The sequence below is a fragment of the Hippocampus zosterae genome, chromosome 13, assembly GCF_025434085.1.
Source record: "Hippocampus zosterae strain Florida chromosome 13, ASM2543408v3, whole genome shotgun sequence".
NCBI classification, from domain to species: Eukaryota; Metazoa; Chordata; class Actinopteri; order Syngnathiformes; family Syngnathidae; genus Hippocampus; species Hippocampus zosterae.
The window spans coordinates 21,054,498-21,081,561 of record NC_067463.1 but is presented as its reverse complement, the minus strand read 5'-3'; the positions used below and the strand labels follow the sequence as shown (position 1 = coordinate 21,081,561).

General features: G+C 44.0%; 1 protein-coding gene across 1 annotated transcript in view; it reads left to right on the top strand.

The window, feature by feature from the left end:
• Positions 1-542: 542 nt before the first annotated feature.
• sorcs3a (sortilin related VPS10 domain containing receptor 3a) overlaps positions 543-27,064 on the top strand; it is a 116,337-nt gene continuing 89,815 nt past the window's right edge. The window contains exon 1 of the mRNA XM_052083756.1: positions 543-1,410. Within this exon, the coding sequence (XP_051939716.1) occupies positions 793-1,410 (618 nt within the window). The 5' untranslated portion in view covers positions 543-792. The remainder of the gene's footprint in view (positions 1,411-27,064) is intronic.

Sequence of the window (27,064 nt, the reverse complement as noted above, 5' to 3'; positions counted from 1 at the left end):
ATGACATATACATTATTATTGTTACTTTTTTGACAATTCCGTTCCAAATAGAATATTTGGGAAACGTCGAATACAAGCAGGATTGCAGCCCTCGGACCGGAGTTGCCTACCCCCCCCCCCCGCCCCCCCCCCCCCCCACCCTCCAGTTTTAGTGCAAGCCAACATTGGTGATTGTGACTTTCTGAAAACGTGATTTTAAGACTTTGTTCAACTTGCTTACAATGAAATTCAAGTATTTTGCTAATTCCTGCGTTATGGATAGCGAGGTGATACAATATTGAGTCGAGCCCATCGTTAACTCTCCACTTCACAAAAATAACAACCATTTGCAGACGAAATGTATTATTTATCTGTAGACAGCGAATATCGATGCATCGTGGCATGTCAATTCTACATTTGAATGATTTTAGAATCAAAATCACCATATGTGCACGCGTGTGTCGCATTGGTCTGATCTCTACAAGGGGGGGGGGGGGGGGCAGAGATAGATGAGAGCTCAGTGCCATGGACAGTCGTTTCCTTCCCTCCCTTCTCCGCCGTCTCTTCCGGGCGCGCACTAGGCAGCTGGCTGCGGTTACAGCTCCTCCCCTCCTCCAATGTGTGGCTTTCCTCACCCAAAAGATCCTTGGACGTGAACAGTTTCGCTGAAGAGCACTTTGCACTCTGAAATCAGCACACCGACAACCCCGCGCGTCAGTTATTCTTTGCCGACCCAGAGAGAGAAGACGAGTTAAGGTTGTTGGATAAGGACCCCTGAGCTCCATCCTCCTCCCCCTCAAATTTCTGTCAGCGATGGAGACTTGGACGGGATTCTGCCCGAGCTTGCACTTTGCTCTGGGTGTCTGGCTCGTGATAACTGCTCACTCCTTCCAAAATACGAAGGCGGAGATAAGTTACGCATCTCGCCGGTCTTTGGTTCAACTTCACACCGGCGAATTACGCGCTAAACCAACAGATGGACTGAGCGCTGTTAAAAACATCCAAGTGGAGTTTAGGGAACTCGGGATTGTTCGACCAAATGCTGGAAAGGACGAAGACCGCGACAATGCACCTGACTTGAGGAAAAACACACAAAGCCACCGCGGCGGATCAAACCGAAAAGCGGATTTGGGTGATGATGGCGTTGCGCTGCCGAGGGCGAAGAGAAACAACCCCGAGTTTGCGGAGCTGCGCAAAAGTGGGTTGACGGGGCAAGCTGACCTGAATCACGGTACCTCGGAAGAACGGGGGTCGTTGCTGGACGGGCTCGGTTCTTTTGGACCGAGTCGAGCGGAGTTAAGAAAGAACAAGGACGACGGCAGAGGGAATAAACAGCAGGATGAGCCGAAGATTACCAGCGACACTTTCGCCCTGACTGGGGACTCGGCACATAACCACGCTGTCGTCTACTGGTCGGGACAAAACAGCAGCGTAAGTCAAAAAATTAAAAAAAAATTTTTTTTGCTGTTACGCACAAAAAACAGGCCATCTATTTGCTTGACATTTCCCGAATATAGCCTTTTGAAATCCAGTTCAGTGCGCGGCGGCTCGAACCTCACGCTCTGTAAGTTTAAAGATTTAGTTTGTCGTGATTTATAGCTGGTAGAGGGAGAAATAGCCATGATCTATTTGCGATATGCGAATGTATGATTCATCCCCCCCCCCGGCCCCCTCCGCCGAAATGAGTTTTTTCATCCAAATTAATTGATATGGCGGAGGATCTCATAAATTATTGCTCAATCTTCCATGAAGCCTTTAGTTTGTGAGAGAAATGATTTTCTATTCGATATTTCAGCTCGAATGGTTCTGCTCCCTTGATTGGTAATGTAGTAATTGCTCAAATGAATTATTACAATAATTTCTCTGCGTTTCTATTCTCATGACCACACTCACACACATCACACATCTATTGATCTATCAATCTATCTAGTTACTCTGATCAGGGTTCAATAATTCACTGACCTGCACCAAAATGTGAATGACAAAATGTATTTCGATATTTATTTTATTTTTTTTTGTTTGTTCATGTCACATGAAACATTATTTCTATTTTCTGTATGTCATCGCCAATTATAAATGATCAACTATCACCGTTCCTGACAGTGGTAGGGGGGGATGTAGACATTTGAGCGTCAAAAATTGGCAGTTCGATGACATGACATGTACACACCTGCCAACACTTTGACCACCACACACGGAATAGATGACAGCACAGCCCCCCCCCCCCCCCCCCCTTAACGCGAGAGAGCTTTCGTAGCTTTTCAAATGCCACAAAATGAATCTGTCTCAATGCAAGGTGGTGGTGGTGGACCCCAAAAAGCAGGCAGGAGGAAGGAGCAGGGTGTACTTGAAAGATTTGTATTAAACCTCAGAATACTACATCTAAAACAAAGTCCAAAGTATCTAACAAAACACATGAGTGAAAATAAAACATAACAATGACCAAAACTTGACTGAAACAAACATGACAGTAGCATACAAACAACGACCAGTTGGCCGGGTGTCCTTTTATAGCACACTAATTACCTGACGACCAACAGGTGCGCAGCTGCAGGGAAAAGCCCCACAGTTCCACCTGTTGGTCACAAACCAAAACATGACAGAATCACATTTTTAATGTGTTGCTGTGGTTTCTGCTCTTGTTTTATTCCATTTGAAAAAAAAGAAAATGTGATATTCTGGCTTGTCTAAGCTGATTATGACATGCTGCCTGAACTTGTTTTTTTTTTTTTTTTTTTTTTTACCCGCAGTCAAGATTGAGGGGATGTGAGCGGAACATGTTTGTGTGCGCGTGTATATGTGTACGAGTGAGTGTGTGTTGCTTGCTGCGCTGCACTGTGTGCCACCGCCCCTTTGGGGGCTTAAGATCGTGAATTATTGTCTTAACCACCCTGGCTATCATTTCTACGGCTTTCTCTCCCTTTTGTGGAAAAAGTAAAATAATGCACAGCTACAGGATTATCATCAAGGGAGATAGGCTACTTTGTCATCATCGCCACATACCTGTTATGTTGATGAGCGCAGTTCGAAAGACAAGGAGGTAAACCAAAAAAGTCCTTGGACTCGTCTGCGGCAGTAGTTAACAGAAGTGGCTGGCTAATAAGGAAAATGGCTTCGGTTTGGATCAGTCACTTTAACCCCGAGTGCTTTTTTTTTTTTTACCACCTATTTGATTCTATGGGCGGCCCGGTAGTCCAGTGGTTAGCACGTCGGCTTCACAGTGCAGAGGTTCCCGGGTTCGATTCCAGCTCCGGGCCTCCCTGTGTGGAGTTTGCATGTTCTCCCCGGGCCTGCGTGGGTTTTCTCCGGGTGCTCCGGTTTCCTCCCACATTCCAAAAACATGCGTGGCAGGCTGATTGAACACTCTAAATTGTTAGGTGTGAGTGTGAGCGTGGTTGGTTGTTCGTCTCTGTGTGGCCTGTGATTGGCTGGCAACCGATTCAGGGTGTCCCCCGCCTACTGCCCGGAGACAGCTGCGATAGGCTCCAGCACCCCCCGCGACCCTAGTGAGAATGAAGCGGTTCGGAAGATGAATGAATGAATGAATATTTGATTCTATATTTTGGAATCCTAATTGCACTGCTGAGACCTTTTGTCAACAGTATTTAATTAGAAGTCGAGGGGAAAGTAACGGTTTAAACAGCAAAGTTGTTATCGCAGTAATGACAGACCATCATCTTTAACGACGTTATGAAAACCAACTCAAAAGTACCTGTCATGGGCACATCAGCATCTTCAGCAGCAGCAAATGAAATCACACATTTTTTTTTTTCAAACTGGCAAAGAGTCTTTCACATCTCTGGAGAGATATTTTTGCCCACTCGCCCTTCCAGAATTGCTTTAATTCAGCAACACTGGAGGGCTTTCAAGCACGAATGGCCTTTTTAAGGTCATTCCACAGCATTTCAATCAGATTCAAATCCAAACTTTGACTGTGACGCAAAAATAAAACAAACCATTTTTTAAAGCCATTCAGAGGTTTATTATTCCTTACATTTTGCAAAAGAAAAACAATTCTCGATGTTCTTTTTAGTCAGCAGTGGTTTTTGTCTTGGAACTACATACCTTGGGTGCCATTTTTGCTCAATCTCTTCTTTATCGCTGAGTCATGTACACTGAGCCTAACTGAGCCAAGGGAAGCAATTCATTCGATATTGTCCTGGGTTTCTTTATGACCTCCTGGATGAGTCGTTGCTGTGCTCTGGGATCATTTTTGGAGGCCGTAAAGTTGTTGAGGGTTCACAACTGTTCCGTGTTTTCTCGACTTGTGGATAAATGACTCTCACTGCGGTTCGCTGGAGTTCGATCAGGATTGACTTTGTAACCCTATCCGTATTGATAGTCACTTACTCACCTTTTCCTCTGTATTTGAGTTCCTTGAGCTCGGGCTGAAAGGTTCTATTTAAAGGATTTCTTGATCGAACAGGTCTCGAGGTAATCGGGCTTGGGTGTGGCCAGACAAAATGAAGTCAGTGTTCCAAAAGAATTGATTAGCCACAGTTAATTGATGATTTAACAAGGTGGTGACTTACATTTTCACAAAGAGCCAGCCAGGTAGCATATATACATATATACATAGCATGCGTTAAAAAATTAAATAAATAAACAAATAAGACGTTGACTCCGGAGCGAACTAAATTTCCCGCAGCACTGATTGGACAAGCAATGTAATGTGATCATCCACAGCCAGTGATGGCCAAACAGGTGTGTCATAACTAATTGACATGTTGAGTCGTCTGTGTCTTAACCTCCATGGCAGAGGCTCCGTTGAACCCCTGAGACTGTTTCACCGAACCCCTGGGGTTCGATCGAACCCAGGTTAAGAAACACTGGGTTACCGTATTGGCCTGAATATAAGACGGTGTTTTTTGCATTGAAATAAGACTGAAAAAGTGGGGGTCGTCTTATATTCGAGGTCTATATATTATAGCCATTCACGACAGATATCATTGAAGCGAATGCTGAACTTGATTCCCCAGGCCAAAGTGAACCCCTGCCACGAAGAATAAAAATAAAAATAGCGGTAGCACAAAGAAGAAAAATAACAGAAAATGGAGAAAGGTAGCGACAATCTGGAGAAAAGTGTGTCGAAGATCGGCAAGGTTAACCGGCAGCTGAGCAGAAGTTATGCTGTAATTTACATTTCAAAAACTAGAAGCCATTCATTTACAAATGTGAGTGCACTTTAGTTTACATATTTAAATGTTCAGATATTAAGATTTGAATGAGGCAAAATAACATGCTTTTCCTCTCAAATATATTGTTATAAGAAGTCTTTTTTCAAATGTGAGTCTTGAAAAAGAGGGGGTCGTCTTATAATCAGGGCCGTCTTACATTCGGGCCAGTAGGATAATTGCTCTGTGATTGGCTGGCAACCAGTTCAGGATGTACCCCGCCTACGAGGCAGCTAGGATAAGCTGCAGCCTGACCTTGTGAGGTTCAGTGGATCAGAAAATGAATGGATGGATGGACGGTTAATTGCTATCAGCCTACGTAATAACGTCCATGTGTAGGCGGGAATTGCTCAAACTGTCAACCAAGCGGCGCACTTACCAAAGTCGCTTAGCAACATTTTTTTTTAACTCGGTGCACATGAAAGGCACACCTTATTATAAGCCGCCCTATTGATTTTTCAAGGCTTAAGTGCACCTTATGGTGGGGAAAATACGGTGTGTGTGTGTGGGTAGGGGGGGGGACTCCTTGGCCTGGTACCACTCTTATCCAGCTTGGGGATCATTCACGTGATGCATGGGTGTGTGACCGATCCACAGATGTCGCAATGATATAATTGACTGATAAATAAGCAAATGGCAGAATAATGTGGATTCTAACCAGCCTTCCGAGAGGCCCTTTGGCATTAATTGTGCATTATATAGCATTTTTCTTTGTGAATTGGTGCAGCGGCAAGAAAATTGAACAAGTGGTAGAATAATATGAAACTATGAATACTTCTAATGAGCCCTCTCTTGGCACTCACTATAATTACACCCGCGGCGCTGCTCAGAATTGTCCTTTGATTGGTCAACTCATGCCAATGTAAAGTGACTGATGGAAAAAATCAACAAATTGAGATTTTCATTATTATTTTTTTTTCAATTCTGATTGGCTCCTGACTATTGTCAGCCCATGGGCTCAAGCCCGTTGGTGAAGACTGGCGTGCGTCCATTGTGTATAATTTCAAATGAGCATCTCCATTCTAATGTCACATCAGTTCTTTCTCATCTAACTGGGTTATAGCGACTCCAGTTCCTAAGAAATAACATGCGTTATTGAGCAGTGAGCATCCCCATCCATCAGTTCAAAAGGTACATTATGACCTCTTTAAAAAGAACCCAAAACATGTTGTGACCAATGCAGAATGTGTATAGTTCATTGACACCGCATTTCCACACCCCAATATGAATTTATTTGCTGTGCCAGTGGCACTCCCTTTGTGAACTGAGCATGGATTTAAGTCTAGTCCTCTTCAAAGTTACAGGAACTCACGCTGAGACAGGTCAGTCATATCTGGCAAGGCATCACTTCAGCCAACTGTGTGTGATGGGTGTTCTCAAATCCCCCTTGAGAACAGGAAGGGCAAAAGTGAGTGCTATTTGAGAGCCGAAATGTCATGCAGGAAAAAAAGACGTGCGTGGCAAAAACACGAAGCTGTGTGTGTGTGTGTGTGTGTTCTTGTACTCTTACATTGTGAGGACCGGCATGAGTTTTTAACCAACAGAGTGAGGACATTTTGACGAAGTGAGGACATTTTGGCCGGTCCTCCCTTTGACACCCTCTAAATTAACTCCAAAGTGTCCAAAAAGGGTACCCTGTGCTTTTCCCCAAAGGTCCCCAGAATGGGTCCATGTTAATGTGTGTGTGTGTTTGTGCGTGTGTGTGTGTGTTACCATTTGAGACTTGAAGCACTTGAGTAATTGAATCAAAAGTGCTTACAGTTGTTGTGAGTATCATTGTGCGTCATGGGTAGCTCCAAACTAAATGTTTCCTCAAGATTAAATTGCCCATGATACCTTTGGGGTAGAGTATGTGTTCATTTCTTAGAACTGACGAACGTAAGAGCTAAAAGAAACAGCTATTCACGGGCACCACAGTGCTGTTTGGTAATAAAATATGGCACTTGCTTTTATTTTATTTGTATTATTGGTACCGTTATATGCGCACACCATAAAATATAAAGGTTCTATACTTTTGAAAAACATCTTACAAAATAGCTCGTCAACTCATTCACAGGCATCCCTTACTAACTTATCGAAGGTATTTTACAGCCTCTGGACGAGATGTGGAAAAAAAAACAACGAAGCTTCCAATTGCTCACACCATATACGAGTACAACTTAATACATTTGAGTACTCGCCGAGACAGCGTACTTGTGATGTCGTCACGTATTTCAATTGCGATGAAGGTGTTTATTGTTTAAAAACACAAACTTTTGTTGTTGGCATAACTTTAGAGAAACACGTTTGAGAGTAACAACTTTCACAATCTGATTGCATGTTTCTCTAAAAGCCATGTCCCACATGTCACTGAAATGTTCCTGTGACACAAGGTGTTTTACGTACGTCACTCTGTACACTAGGAAGCGCTATGTAAAAGCGTACATATGGTAAATAAGGAAGAAGAAATACAAGAGAAAGAAGAACAACATACTGTAGGGCAGTGAGTTTAAAAAAAAAGAGACAATGAAATGCAAGATTGCTTGAGAATATTACAAGTCCTAAAATTTTATTTTAGGACTAAAAATATTACAAGTCCTAAAATAAAATTTTAGGACTAGAATTTTAGGACTATAGGACCTAAAATAAAATTTTAGGACTTGTAATATTTTTAGTCCTAAAAAAAAAATTTTAGGACTAAAAATTTCCGTCCTCGCTTTGTCAAGGAGCTCGGAGCTGGTGACGAGGCTTGAGAAACTTGCCAGTTTTCGGCTGCCGTCGGTTGTTACGCGAGCGTCCACTTTGCTCGGAAAAAAAATTCAGTCAGCTCACCAAGCGTTGTCACCTGTTTTTAACTTAATGCTAATCTCCACACGGCTGACATGGCTATTAATCCATCTGCCCGTCATTTTCCCTATGTCAGGCTCCTACAGAGGTTTCAATATTTTGTACCTGAACATTTTTTCGAGTCCGGGTACAAATACAGACGTACATGATTGATTGGCACGACCGATATCCGTCTCAATGCATCCCAATGAGGACCGTTCTGGCAAGTCATACAAAACATTTCCTTTGGCAGTGAGTTGATTTGATTTAGGTTGTAGTCCTTGTCGGTAGGCAGCTTGTTACCGCTCACTTTTTTACCGACTCATCACAGCCCTCCACCTAAATTACTGATGCAAATACATTATAGAGTGGCTTCTATCCTCTCCTGCTGTCCTGGTGGCCCTCTGCTCTGGAAGAAGAGCGAGGAGGAAAAAATAGAATATCATGAATAATGCAGCCTTCCAGCGGACCTTATCTCCCTCATCGCTCAATCTCTCGTCCCTCCCCTCCCTCTAATTAGTCTACAAATTTGTTTCGCTTGTTCTTTTTTCCTTTTTTTTTCCTGTGGCCAGAAAGCAAGCACGAAGACTTTATTTACTCTTCTGCAGGCCTGAGACTACCTTTGCCTATAATGCACCAATATTCAAAAGTGCATATTCAGTTATTTCCATCCACCTCAAGATAACCAAGTCAGCACAATATGATATTGCATGATATAACTCTCACGAATCTAGGTGACGGATCGCACTTAAAATGTCAGATGATGTTAAAAATCTCCTTTGTGCTCAAGTCCATCCTTGCTAGCACATTAAAAGAGACGATTCAAAAAGTCGTCCTAATCAGGGCGAAATGCACCTGCTTCGACAGTGCACGCGGGATATTCGATTGCATAAAGCCACTCCAATCTTTGAAGCTATGTGAATGTGCACAGTGGAATTCCAGTCTGCAAGACAGGTTCTCTCGAACGCTTAATGGCCTCATTAAACTGTATTTCTTGTATGGTAGCAGGCTTATCGGTGGGAGGGGGGGGGGGGGGGAACTAATAGAAGACACAGTCTTCTGATTTGGAGGGGTGTGCATAATCAGAAATCCAGGCACTCATCAATCAAGTCAGTTATGTTGTAAGACCTCAATGTATTTTTTTTTCCCAGCACTTCGAGAGAAACCTAACGTACATCACAATGATATAGTTTTCTCTTATCGTGCTAACTTTAATCCGAGTGGATTGACCTCACGGAATATTGAACTTTGAGACTTCCGAAGCGCGAAAAGTCCACATCGGGTCCACACGATGTAACAATAAACACAACGTGACCAAAACAAACACCAAAACAACAACAACAAAAGCAAGGCTCCTGAGAGCACTTGCCGACGGCTGCCTACTCGGGCGCCATCTTGACTTCAATTTTCCGTAGACCTTCAAAAATTTGTCGAAATGGCTGGCACTCCCTCTCTTAATTTCAGAAAAAAAAACAGCTGAAAAGACTTAATTGCTGCTTAGAACATTCACACATGCCCTGTAAAGTGGGTATTTGAAAAATCCTTCAAATAATGCTCCACCTCCTAAAACGTATGCTTTAGGAGCACCGTGTAGTGTGATTTGATGCAAAATCTCTGTCCGAGCACCGATATTTGTTGAATTAGGTTTGAAGATGATAAGCATACAGCTCCGGCCTCCCTGTGTGGAGTTTGCATGTTCTCCCCGGGCCTGCGTGGGTTTTCTCCGGGTGCTCCGGTTTCCTCCCACATTCCAAAAACATGCATGGCAGGCTGATTGGACGCTCTAAATTGTCCCTAGGTGTGAATGTGAGCGTGGTTGTTTGTTCGCCTCTGTGTGCCCTGCGATTGGCTGGCAACCGATTCAGGGTGTCCCTTGCCTACTGCCCGAAGACGGCTGGGATAGGCTCCAGCACCCCCCGCCACCCTAGTAAGGATTAAGCGGTTTGGAAAACGGATGGATGGATGGAAGCATACAGAGAGGCATGCATTTATTCTTAGTATCACATCTCAGTGTTGGTCTGAGTGAATTGTGCCATGCCTGGAGGAGGCCATCATAAATGGAGACCAATGTTGACACATCGCACCCCAGGATCTTCAGTCAATTAACACAGTGTCTAATCAAAGTGATCTACCGGTATATCTATGAGAGATTGAAAGTGGCTGTAAAACGAGCTCATGCTGCATTAACTTTAAAATCAGGTCTGCTTCTTTAGTTCCATTTGGCTTTCAATGTTAATAACTCGCTTAAACATCTGTCATTATCAAACACATTATGATGTGAGATCATCTTTCGCAGACACGAGGAGAAGATGGACCATCATAATTTTGGTCTTACTTTTTTTTTTTAATGCTCTTCACGATCTGGAAAGTCTTAAAGCATCGCGCTGAAGTACAAATTTGAATTCAACCCAGTATTGTCCTCAGCTTGAGAAGTGTCCTTGGAAAAAAAAAATGGCTGACTCTTTTGCCCTTCTCATTTTCAGGGCTTTTCAGGTGTTGTGTAGAATGAGAACCACAATATCGCCACACCAGATCAATCATTCTCTTTTATTTACCTTTGTCTCCGCTTATTAAATTGTAATGAGCCTGGAAAAAAAGTTGTTCAGACTGCTTGCAAAAGGCTTACACAAGATTTTTCTCTCAAGGGGAGTCAAGAATATCAGCAATGATTAATCCTTCAGCTCTTTTATTTCATTTTTTTTTTATGTGATAGTGGGAACCTTTCTCCAGCTGAAATCACAAAGCTCCCTCAGTCCGATGAGGAAGATACTGGGAACCATTAAGAGTGAAAGCAAAAGCCACTTACGATCCCTTTGGCGAGTCAATGAATTGAGGGGACACTTAACACTGTAACCTGACAAACTTGGCTTTTAATTTCCATTGGGGCCCAATTAGAAAATAATTTAGTGAGATTATTAGTGACTACAGAGACCAAATAAGTACATGATGCATTGTAATGCACAATTTATTGCTCGTCTGTGTCGCCCGAGAGTGTTTGTGCTGTCTTTTTAGATGGTATATACCTTTCGGTATTCCACATTGCTTATTCCGTGCGGAGCTGTGGGTAGCAGGAGTCGTTACCAGCTGGCACTGGGCGAGAGGGAGTGTACACCCTGAACAGATTGCACATGAATTGGCTGAGGTTGTTTTGTAAAACCTAATTATTGGCAAGCAGAAAATGTAATTAAATGCATACATTTGGAGGCTGATTGGTACAACCTTCTGCCATGATGGGCCAAACAGATCAAGACTGTCTGTGTACTGTAAGGCGGAAGTGAAGTCAAAAATGTTTTTTTGTGAAAATGAGACTGACAGGATGATTAGGGAGGCAGTGTACATTAACACAAAAATATATTACTAACATGTACAAAGAAACACAAATGGTTGTTTTTATTTTTTTCTCCTCTACTTCGCTCAGAACTCCTTGGGACCGGTCCTAGATCTACCGGTCGATCAGGATCGACGTAAGGGGCACCCCTTCGAAGTACGTTACGTAACGCGGTTCGACTGTATAAGATCACTAGCCAATCACGCGGCAGATATGGACAAATTTGACTTTTGAGGACGCTTTCGTCTTCACTGAACCTATGCAATTTTTTGCAAAGTGCTGGATTAAGCCAAAATAGCTGCAACAAGCACAGGGAGAACACACAAACTCCTCACAAGGAAGGCCGAAACCTGGATACAAACCCCCAACAGCAGTCTGTGAGACAGATCTGCAAATCCATACCTGTCAACCTTGGCTAATAGCTGCCCTTATAAATGATTACGGTTCCCGTTACAAAGCAACAAAAACCCGTACAACAGCTTAAAGCATAATGTGGGGACCGGTCCTAGATCTACGGGTCGATCAGGATCGACGTAAGGGGCACCCCTTCGAAGTACGTTACGTAACGCGGTTCGACTGTATAAGATCACCAGCCAATCACACGGCAGATATGGACAAATTTGACTTTTGAGGACGCTTTCGTCTTCACTGAACCTATGCAATTTTTGCAAACTGCTGGATTAAGCCAAAATAGCTGCAACAAGCACAGGGAGAACACACAAACTCCTCACAAGGAAGGTCGAAACCTGGATACAAACCCCCAACAGCAGTCTGTGAGACAGATCTGCAAATCCATACCTGTCAACCTTGGCTAATAGCTGCCCTTATAAATGATTACGGTTCCCGTTACAAAGCAACAAAAACCCGTACAACGGCTTACAGCGCATGCACACATCATGCTTTATCAATCCGACCGTATGCAGTGATGATAAAAAATATATGATTGAGGATTACTTTTGCTGGTTCGCCGTGACAATCGTAGCGATCGTTGACGGCATTGTTGTTGGCTACCCGCAGGTGAGACGATCTGGATTAGAGCCAAAATAGTCATTGTGAGATCGGTTCACAATTGTTTTTTTTTTCCGTATAAAAGTTGTAAAAACGTATAAAATACGGGGAAAACGTACAAGTTGACAGGTATGCAAACCACTCGACATTCTCCATCCGTATTTTGCACCAGCACATCTAATTTGAAAATTTTGCAATCTTTCTCCTCAGAGTTTGCCGATTGGATCGAATTGGGAGGTTGCATGTATTCCATCAATCTGTCTTGGAATGTTGAATGAGAAAAAGTTCCATACTATACTGGTATTGCTGCTGACTTCAAGATTATTTCTACTTGCGCTGTTGTTAATGCTTAAGCAAGCATTACTATTGTCCTTATTCAGCAAAAGTCTCCCAGACTTGTTCCATGCCAACATGAACAATAACCACTAAAAGGGTTCAGATTAATGACAGTGCAGGTACTTGTGCTGATGAAAATTGCGGCGCTCAGAAGCTACAGTATCAAGTGAGGACAAACAAAAAGAAGAAACCAACTGTTTTTCGATTTTAGCACGTGTGGAGTTGGAATTGCTGTTAATTGGATTTGGCACACCTCCATTAAACAAGATATCCTGTGCAATTTCTAAAAAACATCAAACAATTCCCAGGTTTTAGAGGTGGCTCCGTCTCTGCAGTGGGCCGGGCCTCAGCCTTGTACCGAATGACGAGCTCAATGGTGTAGAATGACCAAGAACATTCATTCATTCATTCATTCATTCATTCATTCATTCATCTTCCGAGCCGCTTGATCCTCACTAGGGTCGCGTGGGGTGCTGGAGCCTATCCCAGCTGTCTCCGGGCAGTAGGCGGGGGACACCCTGAATCGGTCGCCAGCCAATCGCAGGGCACACAGAGACGAACAACCATTCGCACTCACACTCACACCTAGGGACAATTTAGAGTGTTCAATCAGCCTGCCACGCATGTTTTTGGAATGTGGGAGGAAACCGGAGCACCCGGAGAAAACCCACGCAGGCCCGGGGAGAACATGCAAACTCCACACAGGGAGGCCGGAGCTGGAATCGAACCCGGTACCTCTGCACTGTGAAGCCCACGTGCTAACCACTGGACTACCGGGCCTGCTGACCAAGAACATTTTCTTCAATTTTCCATCACATCTCCCTGTTCGGAAAATCGATACAGTCAGCAGTTAACACTTTAATTACAGTAAGTGACCATTTTTCCTGAGTTGAAAAGTGTGGTGTCGATTTGGGAAGCATTTATTTAGTTAAGTGGAATACCAAAATGGCATTATGTTGGGGCCTGTACTTCAGTGAAAGATTTGTGTGAAAACAGTTGAGTTCCCACTTCCCTCTAATTAGTAATGAACAAGGTATTTAATTAAACGGACACTGGCAATTTTCCCGGTCCATCGTGTGAGGTTTTCTGTGCCGTGGCTGGTCATGCTTATTACAGTACATAAATGAAAGCCTCATTGGTTTTTATTCATTTGGCGCTACTATTTAGGCCACAAAATAACAACCATCTGTACCTCAATAATTATTGAGAGAGGTGGACCAGTCCTGTCATCCATCCATCCATCCATCCATCCATCATCTTCCGCTTATCCGGGGCCGGGTCGCGGGGGCAACAGCTTTAGCAGGGAAGCCCAGACTTCCCTCTCCCTAGCTACTTCTTCCACCTCTCCCCGGGGGATCCCGAGTCGTTCCCAGGCAATCTGGGTGACAGTCTCTCCAGCGTGTCCTGGGTCTTCCTCGGGGTCTCCTCCCGGTGGGACATGACCGGAACACCTCACCGGGGAGGCGCTCAGGGGGCATCCGAATCAGATGCCCAAGCCACCTCATCTGGCTCCTCTCGATGTGGAGGAGAAGCGGCTCGACTCTGAGCCCCTCCCGGATGACTGAGCTTTTTCCAATCAGTGGCTCCTGAGGATAATTCCTCATGTGTCTTTACCTTGAGAAATTGGTGAAAATAAGCCATGAAACAATTCAGGATAGGAGAGACCTTTAGAATGCTAAAAATCTTGCGGTTTAGAGAACGTAGACACATTTATCCAAAATTTCAGTAAACTCCAATGACAATAATGTATTCTGACAGGGGTTCATGCAAACATATTGAGACATTTGTAACAGACAATGACAAAAGGAGAAAGTTCACGCAGTTGGTATCATAAGAAAATAAAACTTTATTATCTCACAATGGAGAAATTCCCAATTCACAGCAGCAAAGTTATGAAAGTAAGAAGTAGAACAACAAAATATAGGAGCTGCTGGAAAGGCAGCCACTCTCGCGGTGCCATTTTGAAGTCAAAATAACAAAAATAACACAAGACAACACATAGGACACAGACAGTCGTTCAATCTTCACCAGGTTTCTGCATACACTTTGTTGTCTGAAGCAGTTCTAGATGAAAGAGGAGAGGTTCAAAGTGTCCTTTCTCCAGTGGATCAGAGACGTCATGCTGAAAATGTGCACACGTCTGCTGAAAGCTAAGTTTTGAAAGCAAACACAAAGCTATAGCATCCATTGACGAAAAGAGATTAGTTCACTTCTCCTGTCCCACGTAATCCGCTTCAAACTCCAAGCCGCGACTCCCAGCTCCAAATCCGCATCGGCACTCCGTGCCAATGCTCCTTTCTTCTCATCGTCGGCTCCTCAAGACCTCCGTCCATCCAGCCGCAGACCGTTCAACAGCACCGATCTCTCCGCTGAACAAAGTGAAACAAGCCGATTTTTAAAGCGCTTTTATTGTTTTTAAAGGGCTTTTGCTTTGCTATTGTAGTTCATGTCCCCCCGCAAAACCACAGACGTGAATGCTGCTTCAGTGCCTTTACAATTGTCATGTTGCACGAGGGTGGTGGACCCCAAAAAGCAGGCAGGAGAGAGGAACAGGGTGTACTTGACAAATTGTATTAAAACATAGAAATAACTGACTCCAAAACAATGTCCAAAGTATCAAACAAAAATCATGACTGGAGCTAAAACATAAGAATGAACTAAACATGACTGAAACAAACATGACAGAAGCCAAGAGCAAACAATGACCCGACACTAAGTGTTTCGGGCTGGGTGTCTAATAAAGCACTAATTACCTGATGACCAGCAGGTGTGCAGCTGCAGGGAGAGCCCGACAGTGCCACCTGTTGGTCCCAAATCGAATCACGACAACAATGCTTTCCTTGATCCATCTGTTGTGCTATGCGAGCCAACACAACACCACTCAGGTCAAGAATCAGATCAATACAATTACCGTATTTTCACGACTAGAAGGCGCCATTAAAAGTCTTAAATTTTCTCCAAAATGGACAGGACAGCTTATAATGCGGAGCGTCTAGTGTATGCGCCGAGTTCCAAAGCCTGACTGAGAGCACCTCTGGCCGACACGCTGTTTATATAGAGAGGGCCTGCGTGGGTTTTCTCCGGGTGCTCCGGTTTCCTCCCACATTCCGAAAACATGCGTGGCAGGCTGATTGAACACTCTAAATTGTCCCCAGGTGTGAGTGTGAGCGTGGATGGTTGTTCGTCTCTGTGTGCCCTGTGATTGGCTGGCAACCGATTCAGGGTGTCCCCCGCCTACTGCCCGAAGACGGCTGGGATAGGCTCCAGCACCCCCCGCGACCCTCGTGAGGATCAAGCGGTTAGGAAGATGAATGAATGAATGAATGAGTAAAGAGTGTACCTATTAGAGTCTTACCATAGCTGCATGGTAGCATAAGGGAGAAATTGTGATTATTTGTTACTAATGGGACAGAACATCGATGACTCGATGCAACTTCAATCCAGTTAAATCATGAATGTTGGAAATGTAGCTCAATGGGTTCATATCCAGTGGAAAAAAAAGAATCGGTCCCACTTAGAATCTCACAAAGCAGCTCTTTAGTCTCGTACGATTTGTTACTGTCCAACCTCCATCAGATCAGCGTCTGACTCGTCTCTCCTAACTGCGGCCTGATCCCGATTGCTGCCCTTTCACAGCTCACTTGCAACACATGAAAATGTTTATGCGAGCCTAATTGAATTAGAGCTACTCGGTTTACCGGACAAAAAGGCAGTTGTAGAGCGGGCCGCTACGAGAACAATAATCCGGTTAAGATGATTTTCGTCTTCGAGTTCTCTCTCTCTCTCTCTCTTTGTCAGAAGCTTAAATTTCAACCGAGCATGGAAACGTACACTGAAGAGAATGTGTTGAATGTAATCCATTTTATTTCGTTAAGTGGTTGCACGAAACAAAATCATCTGGATGCAGATACATATTTTAGGTAGACTATAGATCGAATTAAAACTGTATCTGGACCCAGATGCCGTAACATTTTTTCCACAACAGCCCCATATTCACCACGTTTTGCAGGTCTGTAGCATGGGGGGGTGGCCCGAGAAATCCAAGTGAGCGATCTGAATATATGGCTAGTCGGGGGAGAATAATTGTTTGCTCTGCTGCACTCAGACATCATGGAGTGCGGAACTCACCCAAGTGGAAAGTGTCCTATAAAAGGGCAGATAAGAATGTGCCAACATGCCTAAATTCCCTCTCACTTCGAACTATTGCTGCAAGATCAAGATCCTCGATAATCATCGCAGATGCGTAACTGTCGGCCTTAGAAACACGTGTATACAAATGCAAATAATCTTAGTTTATTATGTAATCAATAACATCTATTTATTGGAAGCAGTTTGTATTTATTTGCTTGAATATTTACAACGGAGGGCGGCCCGGTAGTCCAGTGGTTAGCACGTGGGCTTCACATTGCAGTGGTACCGGGTTCGATTCCAGCTCCGGCCTCCCTGTGTGGAGTTTGCATGTTCTCCCCGGGCCTGAGTGGGTTTTCTCCGGGTGCTCCGGTTTCCTCCCACATTCCAAAAACATGCATGGCAGGCTGATTGGACGCTCTAAATTGTCCCTAGGTGTGAGTGTGTGTGCGAATGGTTGTTTGTTTCTGTGTGCCCTGCGATTGGCTGGCAACCGATTCAGTGTGTCCCCCGCCTACTGCCCGAAGACAGCTGGGATAGGCTCCAGCGCCCCCCGCGACCCTAGTGAGGATCAAGCGGCTCGGAAGATGAATGAATGAATGAATGAATTTACAACGGATTGTATACACAATTTATACATGCGTACCGCTATGTCTCCAAACAACATAAGATAAAGATAAGATAAGATATCCTTTATTTGTCCCACAATGGGGAAATTTACAGCCTCCAGCAGCAAGAATGTATGTAGAAAGAAGAAGAGAAAAAAAAAACAACAACAAACATCTTTCAATTAAATAAATAAATAAATTCAATTAAATATGAACACAAATGGATAAATCGCAGTACTATTTACAATTTACCTTCACATCATTTAATTATTATTATTATGATGATTGTTATTTTTTATTCACCAGCCTGACAGCAGTCGGTAGGAACGAGCGTCGGTATCTCTCCTTCTTGCAGCGCGGGTGTAACAGTCTCTGGCTGAAGGAGCTACCAAGTGCTGTCAGGGCGGGCTGGAGGGGGTGGGAGGGACTGGCCATCATAGCTTTTAGCTTAGTTAGCATCCGTCTGTTGCCCACCTCCTCCAGAGTGTCAAGGGAGCAACCCAGGACAGAACTGGCCTTCCTGACCAGTCGCTCCAGTCTCTTTCTGTCCCGGAAAGAACATGGATGCCAGGAGCAAATTTCAGCAAAATGGGAGTGACATGCATGTGTGTAGATCAACACTTTAAGTACATAGCTCCTCCTCGGGCTCAGATGTACGTGTTGGGGTATACAGTCGATGAACCTACTTAAAGAACACACTCTACATTTTTCATTTCTCTTTGGTACCAGACTGTTATACTTGTAGAACACCAACCTTTTGAACACCGTGCATTGGTGTATACAGTGGCAGCAGTTAATGATTGATATGACCGGCAAACTGCCTACGATATCTTTTCTGCAGGTATCAGCATTGGAGCTTGCTCCTATTTAGGTTTTGTGCCTGCACTTGTACCCCTGGGAAAGGGGGAGGATTGAGTCCATAGCACAGTGACGATGACTGTTACATGCCTGAAGGGCAACCCTTCCTTCCAACAACACATATTATGTTCTACTTTTAATGTGTTTTCACTGAAACTGATTTAAAGAAGGGGTTCTTACTTACTGTTATTACTGTTTAATAATAAAAAAAGTTAAGGATTCTTAAGTCAAATATATACTGTATTGTATCATAATATCTCCTCGCTGTCATCACCCCCAATCTTCACACCGTTTTCATCTGATAATCTGGGTTAAAGTGATTACAAATGGCCTGTCCTTGCAATGAATAAATAGTTTAGCTTGTAAATGATGGTGCTATGCATCCCCCTAAGGTGTTGAGAATGCTTCTCTCTGTTGAATCTCTAAAAAGTCAATCTTCACAGGTGCCTTTTTAGATTGATTGTTCTCCATCTATTTCTCATTAAAAATCTGAATAGCATTAGGTGGTTATGTTACAACCAGATAATGACACGTTCACATAAGTATGTAATTTGTAGAAATGCCATCACAGTACTATTAATTAGCAGAAATTAGTATTCTGTGTATGAATTGTGCAATCTCTATATTTTAATGTGGAACATTAAACCATCCATCCACCCATTATTTAATCTGTTTATCTTCACGAGGGGGCAGCCCGGTAGTCCAGTGGTTAGCACGTCGGCTTCACAGTGCAGAGGTACCGGGTTCGATTCCAGCTCCGGCCTCCCTGTGTGGAGTTTGCATGTTCTCCCCGGGCCTGCGTGGGTTTTCTCCGGGTGCTCCGGTTTCCTCCCACATTCCAAAAAACATGCGTGGCAGGCTGATTGAACACTCTAAATTGTCCCTAGGTGTGAGTGTGAGTGCGAATGGTTGTTCGTTTCTGTGTGCCCTGCGATTGGCTGGCAACCGATTCAGGGTGTCCCCCGCCTACTGCCCGAAGACAGCTGGGATAGGCTCCAGCACCCCCGCGACCCGAGTGAGGATCAAGCGGCTCGGAAGATGAATGAATGAATGGATGAATCTTCACGAGGGTCGTGGGCATGTTGGAGCCTATCCCAGCTGTCTTTGGGCAGTAGGTGGGCTACCCTCTGAACTGGTTGCCAGCCAGATGAGCAACCATTCACATTCATAATCAAACCCGGGGACAATAAAGAGTGTCTACTTAACCTACCATGCATGTTTTTGGAATGTGGGAGGAAACTCGAGTACCCGGAGAAATCCGTGCCTGCACGGGGAGAGCATATAAACTTAACAATGTAAGGCTGTAGTAACATTGTACTAACCAGTCACAACCGTGTCGCCAAGCATCCATTATAAAACCTTGAGAGTGAAGCCATGATATTTACTGTTTTGCTTCAGCTTACCAACAACCTCCTCTTCCTCTAAATTTTCAAACACCATGGGTCTCCTCAGATAAGTTTGAAACATCACCTTCCAAAATTTCTGACTGGGTTTGGGCACTTCCCCTGCTTTTGTCTTGCGTGGACATCACACTTCTGGGTTTGTCGCTCGTCAGGATCTCACTTTGACAAAATAATAGTTTGCCCAAATTGACCAAACATAAATTATTTTTCATGCTTTATTCAATGTGTTTTGTTTAATTACTAAACTCGTGATGTAAACCTTTTTTCGTTTGAGATTTTCTAAAATGTCACTCTTGACCTTGAGGCTCTTGTTTCATGTTTCAGAGCTCATCTGACAAGAAGCTTTTGTGTAGTTTTATGTGATAAAAATAATCTTATTGTACATGACTCCTTCTTGTGACTGGTTTCAAGACAGCCCTTTGGTTTTTCAAAAACCCCAAACTGAGTTTCTGGAAAGATGGTATGTGTTGATAATTTCCGTTCATTTTTAAAAGCTATTTTCACGACCGGAAAAAAGTTCTCATTATGCCTGCGCTACACTGGCATCAATTTGCAAGCTGGTTTACGCTTGCCTCGCTATTTAAAGATGCAAAAAGAGCGAACGCAATTCACCTCAGGTTTGATAAATCACATTTGAACACGATGAATCAATTAATTTGCATTTACTGCTCCCAAAATGTGCAAAATGACCTGTCCGGCAATTTTGTGCATTTGGCAGACGTAATCATGGGTGTGCCATGTTTTTCGATCGCAATCAAGGGCCCCTTTATCGCATGCACGAACCTTTAGAAAATCAAGCCCACAATACACTCCTCTAGTCATTCAACGAAGCACCCTAGGGGTGAGAACATTTTACCCTCGTCAGGATCGATGAGGGGTTGAGGCAGCCAAACCGAAGTGAAAGCATAGCAGCCAACTTTTAGGAAGTAAAAGAAACCAGAATGCATGAAAATAATCTTTCAGTCAGATTCACTTTCTGGTGGATTGATTTCAGAGTCACGCTTCAAGAAATAAAAAACAAACATTTCCCTTGGTCCATTATAAAACCTTGAGAGTGAAGCCATGATGTGTACTGTTTTCAAGCCTATGGGATGCAATTAGAGAAGCCTTGTTTGACATTAATGGTCATCCCTATGCAAACAAACGAGATTTATGGATAATATATATATACCGGGCGGCCCGGTAGTCCAGTGGTTAGCACGTCGGCTTCACAGTGCAGAGGTACCGGGTTCGATTCCAGCTCCGGCCTCCCTGTGTGGAGTTTGCATGTTCTCCCCGGGCCTGCGTGGGTTTTCTCCGGGTGCTCCGGTTTCCTCCCACATTCCAAAAACATGCGTGGCAGGCTGATTGAACACTCTAAATTGTCCCTAGGTGTGTGATTGTATACAATATCCTGATTGTATACAATCCTTCAAAAATGTCCAAAGCAAAAAGCATAGTGAGCGATCACCCTACTGGTGAACACTTTTTCTGGGTGATTCACATTTACGTAAAACTATTGGAGCGTTTCATGGCCCGGGGGACGAATGACGAGGATGTTGCATAGACATGGATCTCTCTATCTTACATACATAGACACATACGGTAACAGACCCTCTTACTCAATGGGATGCCAGGAAGATGCTCGGTAATAGCCAATGTCAGAGCAGCTATAAGTATGTTGTGTTCAGGAAATTCGGAGCTGCGAGTAGCATCACATACTTATATTTACATTTTGCATCTTGAAATTTCTTTCATAACAAGAGGCAATATTTTCCTGTTGAGGCATTTCGTAACTTGAAAAATTTGGATGAAGAGACATTCGTGAGTAAAGGTACCGCTGTCCTGTAAAAGGCCACTCAGTTTGGGTGTATATATAATACATACTCCATCCATCCATCCATCCATCCATCCATCCGTCCATCATCTACCGCTTATCCGGGGCCTGGTCGCGGGGGCAACATCTTTAGCAGGGAAGCCCAGACTTCCCTCTCCCTAGCTACTTCTTCCAGCTCTCCCCGGGGGATCCCGAGACGTTCCCAGGCCAGCTGGGTGACATAGTCTCTCCAGCGTGTCCTGGGTCTTCCTCGGGGTCTCCTCCCGGTGGGACATGCCCGGAACACCTCACCAGGGAGGCGCTCAGGAGGCATCCGAATCAGATGCCCAAGCCACCTCATCTGGCTCCTCTCGATGTGGAGGAGAAGCGGCTCGACTCTGAGCCCCTCCCGGATGACCGAGCTTCTCACCTTATCTCTAAGGGAGAGCCCGGACACCCTGCGGAGAAAACTCATTTCGGCCGCTTGTATCCGGGATCTCGTTCTTTCGGTCACGACCCATAGCTCGTGACCATAGATGAGGGTTGGGACGTAGATCGACCGGTAAATTGAGAGCTTCGCCCTTTGGCTCAGCTCCTTCTTCACCACGACAGACCGATACAACGTCCGCATGATCCATACTCCTCCTTTTTTATATATAAAACAGAGATGTGAGCTTAACAAATCACAATGGATGTTAATGTTAATTTGGCAAATAAATCCCTGAAATAGCATTTAACATATAATGACAGGAGTCACCTCAAAAACAAATACATTTGTGCCCAAAATGAACGGTGTAACTGTTTCAGAAGTCACTGAACTCCATCTTTACATACATGTGTCCCCATCATTCACTGAGGAGGGTTTGGGGCGGGCTCAGTGTCACTTCCTATTTGCCATCATCTCTCACTTTGACCTATTTCTGCTTCTTTTCACACACTGCTCTGGCCGCTAGCACGGCACTGACCTAGTAACCTCCTCCAACACCTGGCCAGTGGCCCTCCAGGAGCTGGACAGAGGGTGAGGGTTCAAACTAATATTAGAAAATGACAGGGGCTAGCTTCTAGGTGTATTGGAATGTTCAATAAATGTATTCCCATTTCTGGAACAAAAAACAAATCTATCTATCCATCTCAATAAAATATACAACACACTTATACTCAAAATTATAATTCATATTTATTCAACCCGGGTGGCCCGGTAATCCAGTGGCTAGCATGTCGGCTTCACAGTGCAGAGGTACCGGGTTCGATTCCAGCTCCGGCCTCCCTGTGTGGAGTTTGCATGTTCTCCCCGGGCCTGCGTGGGTTTTCTCCGGGTGCTCCGGTTTCCTCCCACGCTCCAAAAATATGCATGGCAGGCTGATTGATCACTCTAAATTGTCCCTAGGTGTGAGTGTGAGCGTGGATGGTTGTTCGTTTCTGTGTGCCCTGCGATTGGCTGGCAACCGATTCAGGGTGTCCCCCGCCTACTGCCCGGAGACGGCTGGGATGGGCTCCAGCACCCCCCGCGACCCTAGTGAGGATCAAGCGGTACAGCCACACCCTCACCATCCCACATTGCCTGCACAAAAGTCAGGCGAGTGTACCGTTACAATATCAGTGGCTCACCCTAAAACTAACCAATACAAAAACTAACAACAAACTACAGAGTCAGGTAGCACATAAACTAAGGAAGCACGAATTGTTTCAAAAAGAGTCACCGGTTGGAGGCCGAGAGCAAACGAGCTACTGCTGTCAGATGTATTACCGCTCCCGTCACTCCACGGAGGATCTTTCAACTTGCGGCTGTTGGCCAATCAGGAAGGGCACCTCCTTCTGACACTCGCTCCCACATACTTACGTACAAACATACGTGTGTACCTACACACACCACACATGAGACAGCAGCCACACACACTAACAGAACAACTACAGCGCATATAACATATTATACCATCCAAGAGGAACAGCACAGCATTCCCTATATTGCTTTTCCTGATCGGTCCTCAGTTAAAATGGAGCCTATTCCAGCTGATTTACGGTGAGAGGCGGGTTACTCCCCCTGGTTTGCTTGCCAACCAATCACAGGGCAAGTGATAGATAAATAAATAAAAATAACGACAAGACGAATCCCTCACACCCTCCTGTGGGGCAATATCAACACTTGGCAAGACTTTGGTGTTTGTCACCGGAGATGCGTAGAGGCAAGATCACAGTTGATAATGAGCCTTCAGTGCAGTCAGAGGGCATGCTATGTCACTCGTTTAATTGAAGAGAAGAATTGAATAATGACATAACACCACAAAGGCCTAGACTGCCAGTTTAGCACCTCTGGGCGAGTGCAGAGAGGAGGCGGCATGCTGTCGTGGGGAAGTTGTCAGCCCTTATCTATAGTTTTGACGGTTTTCTTTCACGTTTTGAAGAAATGTTCTTTAGTGCAGTCATTACTTCATAAATACTTTGCGACATTCTTAGTCATATTATTCAGAGTATTCAGGGTAAATTAAAGCAAAAAAAGAAACGTATGCTAATTGTTCATTTGTAACAATACCCTGTCTTCATTACTATCTTTTTTTTCCAAGATGGCGCCCGAGTAGGCAGCCTTCGGCAAGTGCTCTTCAAGAGCCTTGCTTTTTTGTTCTTTTTTGCTGTTTTTGTCTTTTGTTTTGTCACATGTTGTTTGTTGTTTCATCGTGTGGACCTGATATGGACTGTTTTCAGCGCTTTTTGGCCATGACATTCGTCAAAGGAGCAGTATCTGTGCTTGGTGGTTGCGCCTTCTCGGCAGCACATCTGTACCAGCACAGATTTTGATTGGGAGGAATGTCGGCGCCATTGACTGTCGGTGCTGGACAGACGTGGGGCGCTTGTGTTTTTTGCGCCAGTAATGGGCAGCATTTTTCACAACCCCGATTTGTTCAGTGGCTATGTCGGCGCTGTTGGACAGTTGGCGTTGGTGCGGCTGGATGGATGGCCGCTGAAGTTGAGGATGAGGAGAGAGGAGCGTTGGCGAAGAGCGCCGATGCGTATTTGGAACCGTGAGTCGCAGCTTGGAATTGAGATGGATTTCCATGGGACAGGTGAAGTAAACCAATCTCTTTTTTCGTCAGTGGATGCTACAGCTTCTTGTTGACTTTGAAACTTAGCTTGTAGCCGACGTGTGCACATTTTGAGGATGACGTCTCTGATCCACTGGTTAAAGGACACTTTGAGTCTCTCCTCTTTCATCTCAAACCGCTTCAAACAACAAAGCGTGTGACGGAAAAGTGGTTAGGACTGCACGACTGTCCGTGTTTTATGTTATGTGTTGTGTTTATTTGTTACAGCTGCCGCTGTTGTGAAAGCGCTATATAAATCAGCATGTATTGTATTGTATTGTATTGTATTGTATTGTATATGCTTTGAATTTTTTTTTTGGTCTGGTGATTTTATTAAATCTTTCAACATTCAGTCGCAAAATTCTCTCTCGGTGCAGACATTTTCTCAGTCTACATCATGAACTTCAGCCTTTGCGTGGTCTGGAGCTTGAGGGTATCTATGCCAGCTTTTAATTTGTCTCATTGTTATGTTACACCGACAGAATGGGTGCTCCCAGGGGAGTCTTGGCAGAGATGATGTGAGACCTCAGGCCAAATATGATTCTTAAAGACTTGTAAATAACACTTCATTAACTGTACCGAAGCTCCCACTGTGCTTCTTCAACAGCTCACACAGAGTCTTCCGAAAATGCCGGTCCTGCTTTGAATAGTAAATTTGTGACTGCAAATGTGGCATTCCACTAAATGTGTACATTGCATTTTCAAGTAATATGTATTGAATTAATTAAGTAATAAAATGGCTACAATCAAAGGTGTAATTGTTATTTTAATGGGATGTGAAGTGACAACATGCATGCCATTTTTTTCAAAATAAGCCTTTGTAAGCCTTTATGGAAGGTATTTTGTCAGATGATTTCTCAATTTTAAAATGTTTTTTTTAAAAATCTAGCTTTACGTAGTATTTGTATTTCATTTGCAATTGAACTGTAGAGAAGGGATAGCATTAAATAAGATTCTGCTTCTTCAAAACGCCTTTTTTTTTGAAAATGTTAAGCTGGTAAGTTTGTTTGTTTTATTACTATTTGACCTTGTTATTTTTGCTGTTTCTTTTCATATTGCAGTTCTGGGAGAAAAAAAAAACCCAAAACAAAACAATCATTAATTCCTCTGTTCATTGATCCAATCTAATTTATGTACCTTCCTCAGCTTGTTATAAGTGTGGCAACATTCCCAAGCTGCCTCTGTTATTAATCGGTTTTCAGAAAGTTGATGACTTAAATCTCTGATCTTGTTAAGAGGCTTATAGAGGATGAAGATGGTCCAAGATACTGAGCACAGATTTTTATCTGTGAGCATTGTCCAGTTTCGCCTCCTTGGGATTCTTCATGATTTATAATGGGCTAGACATAGACCACATCTTTCTCGGTTAAGATGAGAGTTGGAGCACACCAAATGTTTTAAAGGGATAACAGATGAGGATTTTACGTGTCTAAACGTGTCATTCTGATTAATATTGCATTTTTGGAATATGAGCTAAGCAGCGAAACTCTCCCGTTTTGTAGCCATCTCAGAGGGTGGCCATTTTGCCACTTGCTGCCAACTGAAAATGAGATCATAGTTACTCTGGGCTCAGGTAATTGCCAATCACGGTTGTCTGTTATTTGAAGCTGAGCCATACTTGTATGTATGTTTAGACAGTAATCCATCATTTTTCGCATCTAATGGGGACCAGAAGGATTCGCGAGGTAGGATTTGTCCCCCCCCCCCCCAGGAATCTTTGTGTTTTTAGTCTTCAATTCATCATTCATTCATTCATTCATCTTCCGAGCCGCTTGGTCCTCACTAGGGTCGCGGGGGGTGCTGGAGCCTATCCCAAATGTCTTCGGGCAGTAGGGGGAAACCCTGAATCGGTTGCCAGCCAATCGCAGGGCACACATAGACGAACAACCATCCACGCTCACACTCACACCTAGGGACAATTTAGAGTGTTCAATCAGCCTGCCACGCATATTTTTGGAATGTGGGAGGAAACCGGAGCACCCGGAGAAAACCCACGCAGGCCCGGGGAGAACATGCAAACTCCACACAGGGAGGCTGGAGCTGGAATCGAACCCGGTACCTCTGCACTGTGAAGCCGACGTGCTAACCACTGGACTACCGGGCCGCCCAACGTTATTTATATGTTACATATTTAAGACACATGTTACAAGAGTACACATTTACTACACAAAAGAGTATTCTTATCTTACTTGTGTTGGTGGCATACAAGAAGGCTCAAAAAGCTTTTAGATCCACGCGGAAACGATTCTGCTGGACACGCCGACAATGTAGCTGAGGTCTTTAAATTAGAGAAAAATATGGTGATGAGTTGCGTTATGACGTTCATCTTGTCTTCTTATTAGTTGAAATAGGTTTAAGATTTCTTTTTTTTTTTTTTTTTAGATAATGCTCTTACCAGGTTCGGAAACCTTCAAAATAAGACTCCTCGACCCAGTAAATGCTGCAAACCAGCTCCCCGCCGCCGCTCTTGAAGCAATGTTTCCCTGTTGATGGTGTCATATCTGTGGAGGAACCACCGCATGGCTTATGTGTACAGAATAAATTTGTTTTTTTTAAAACTTTTTT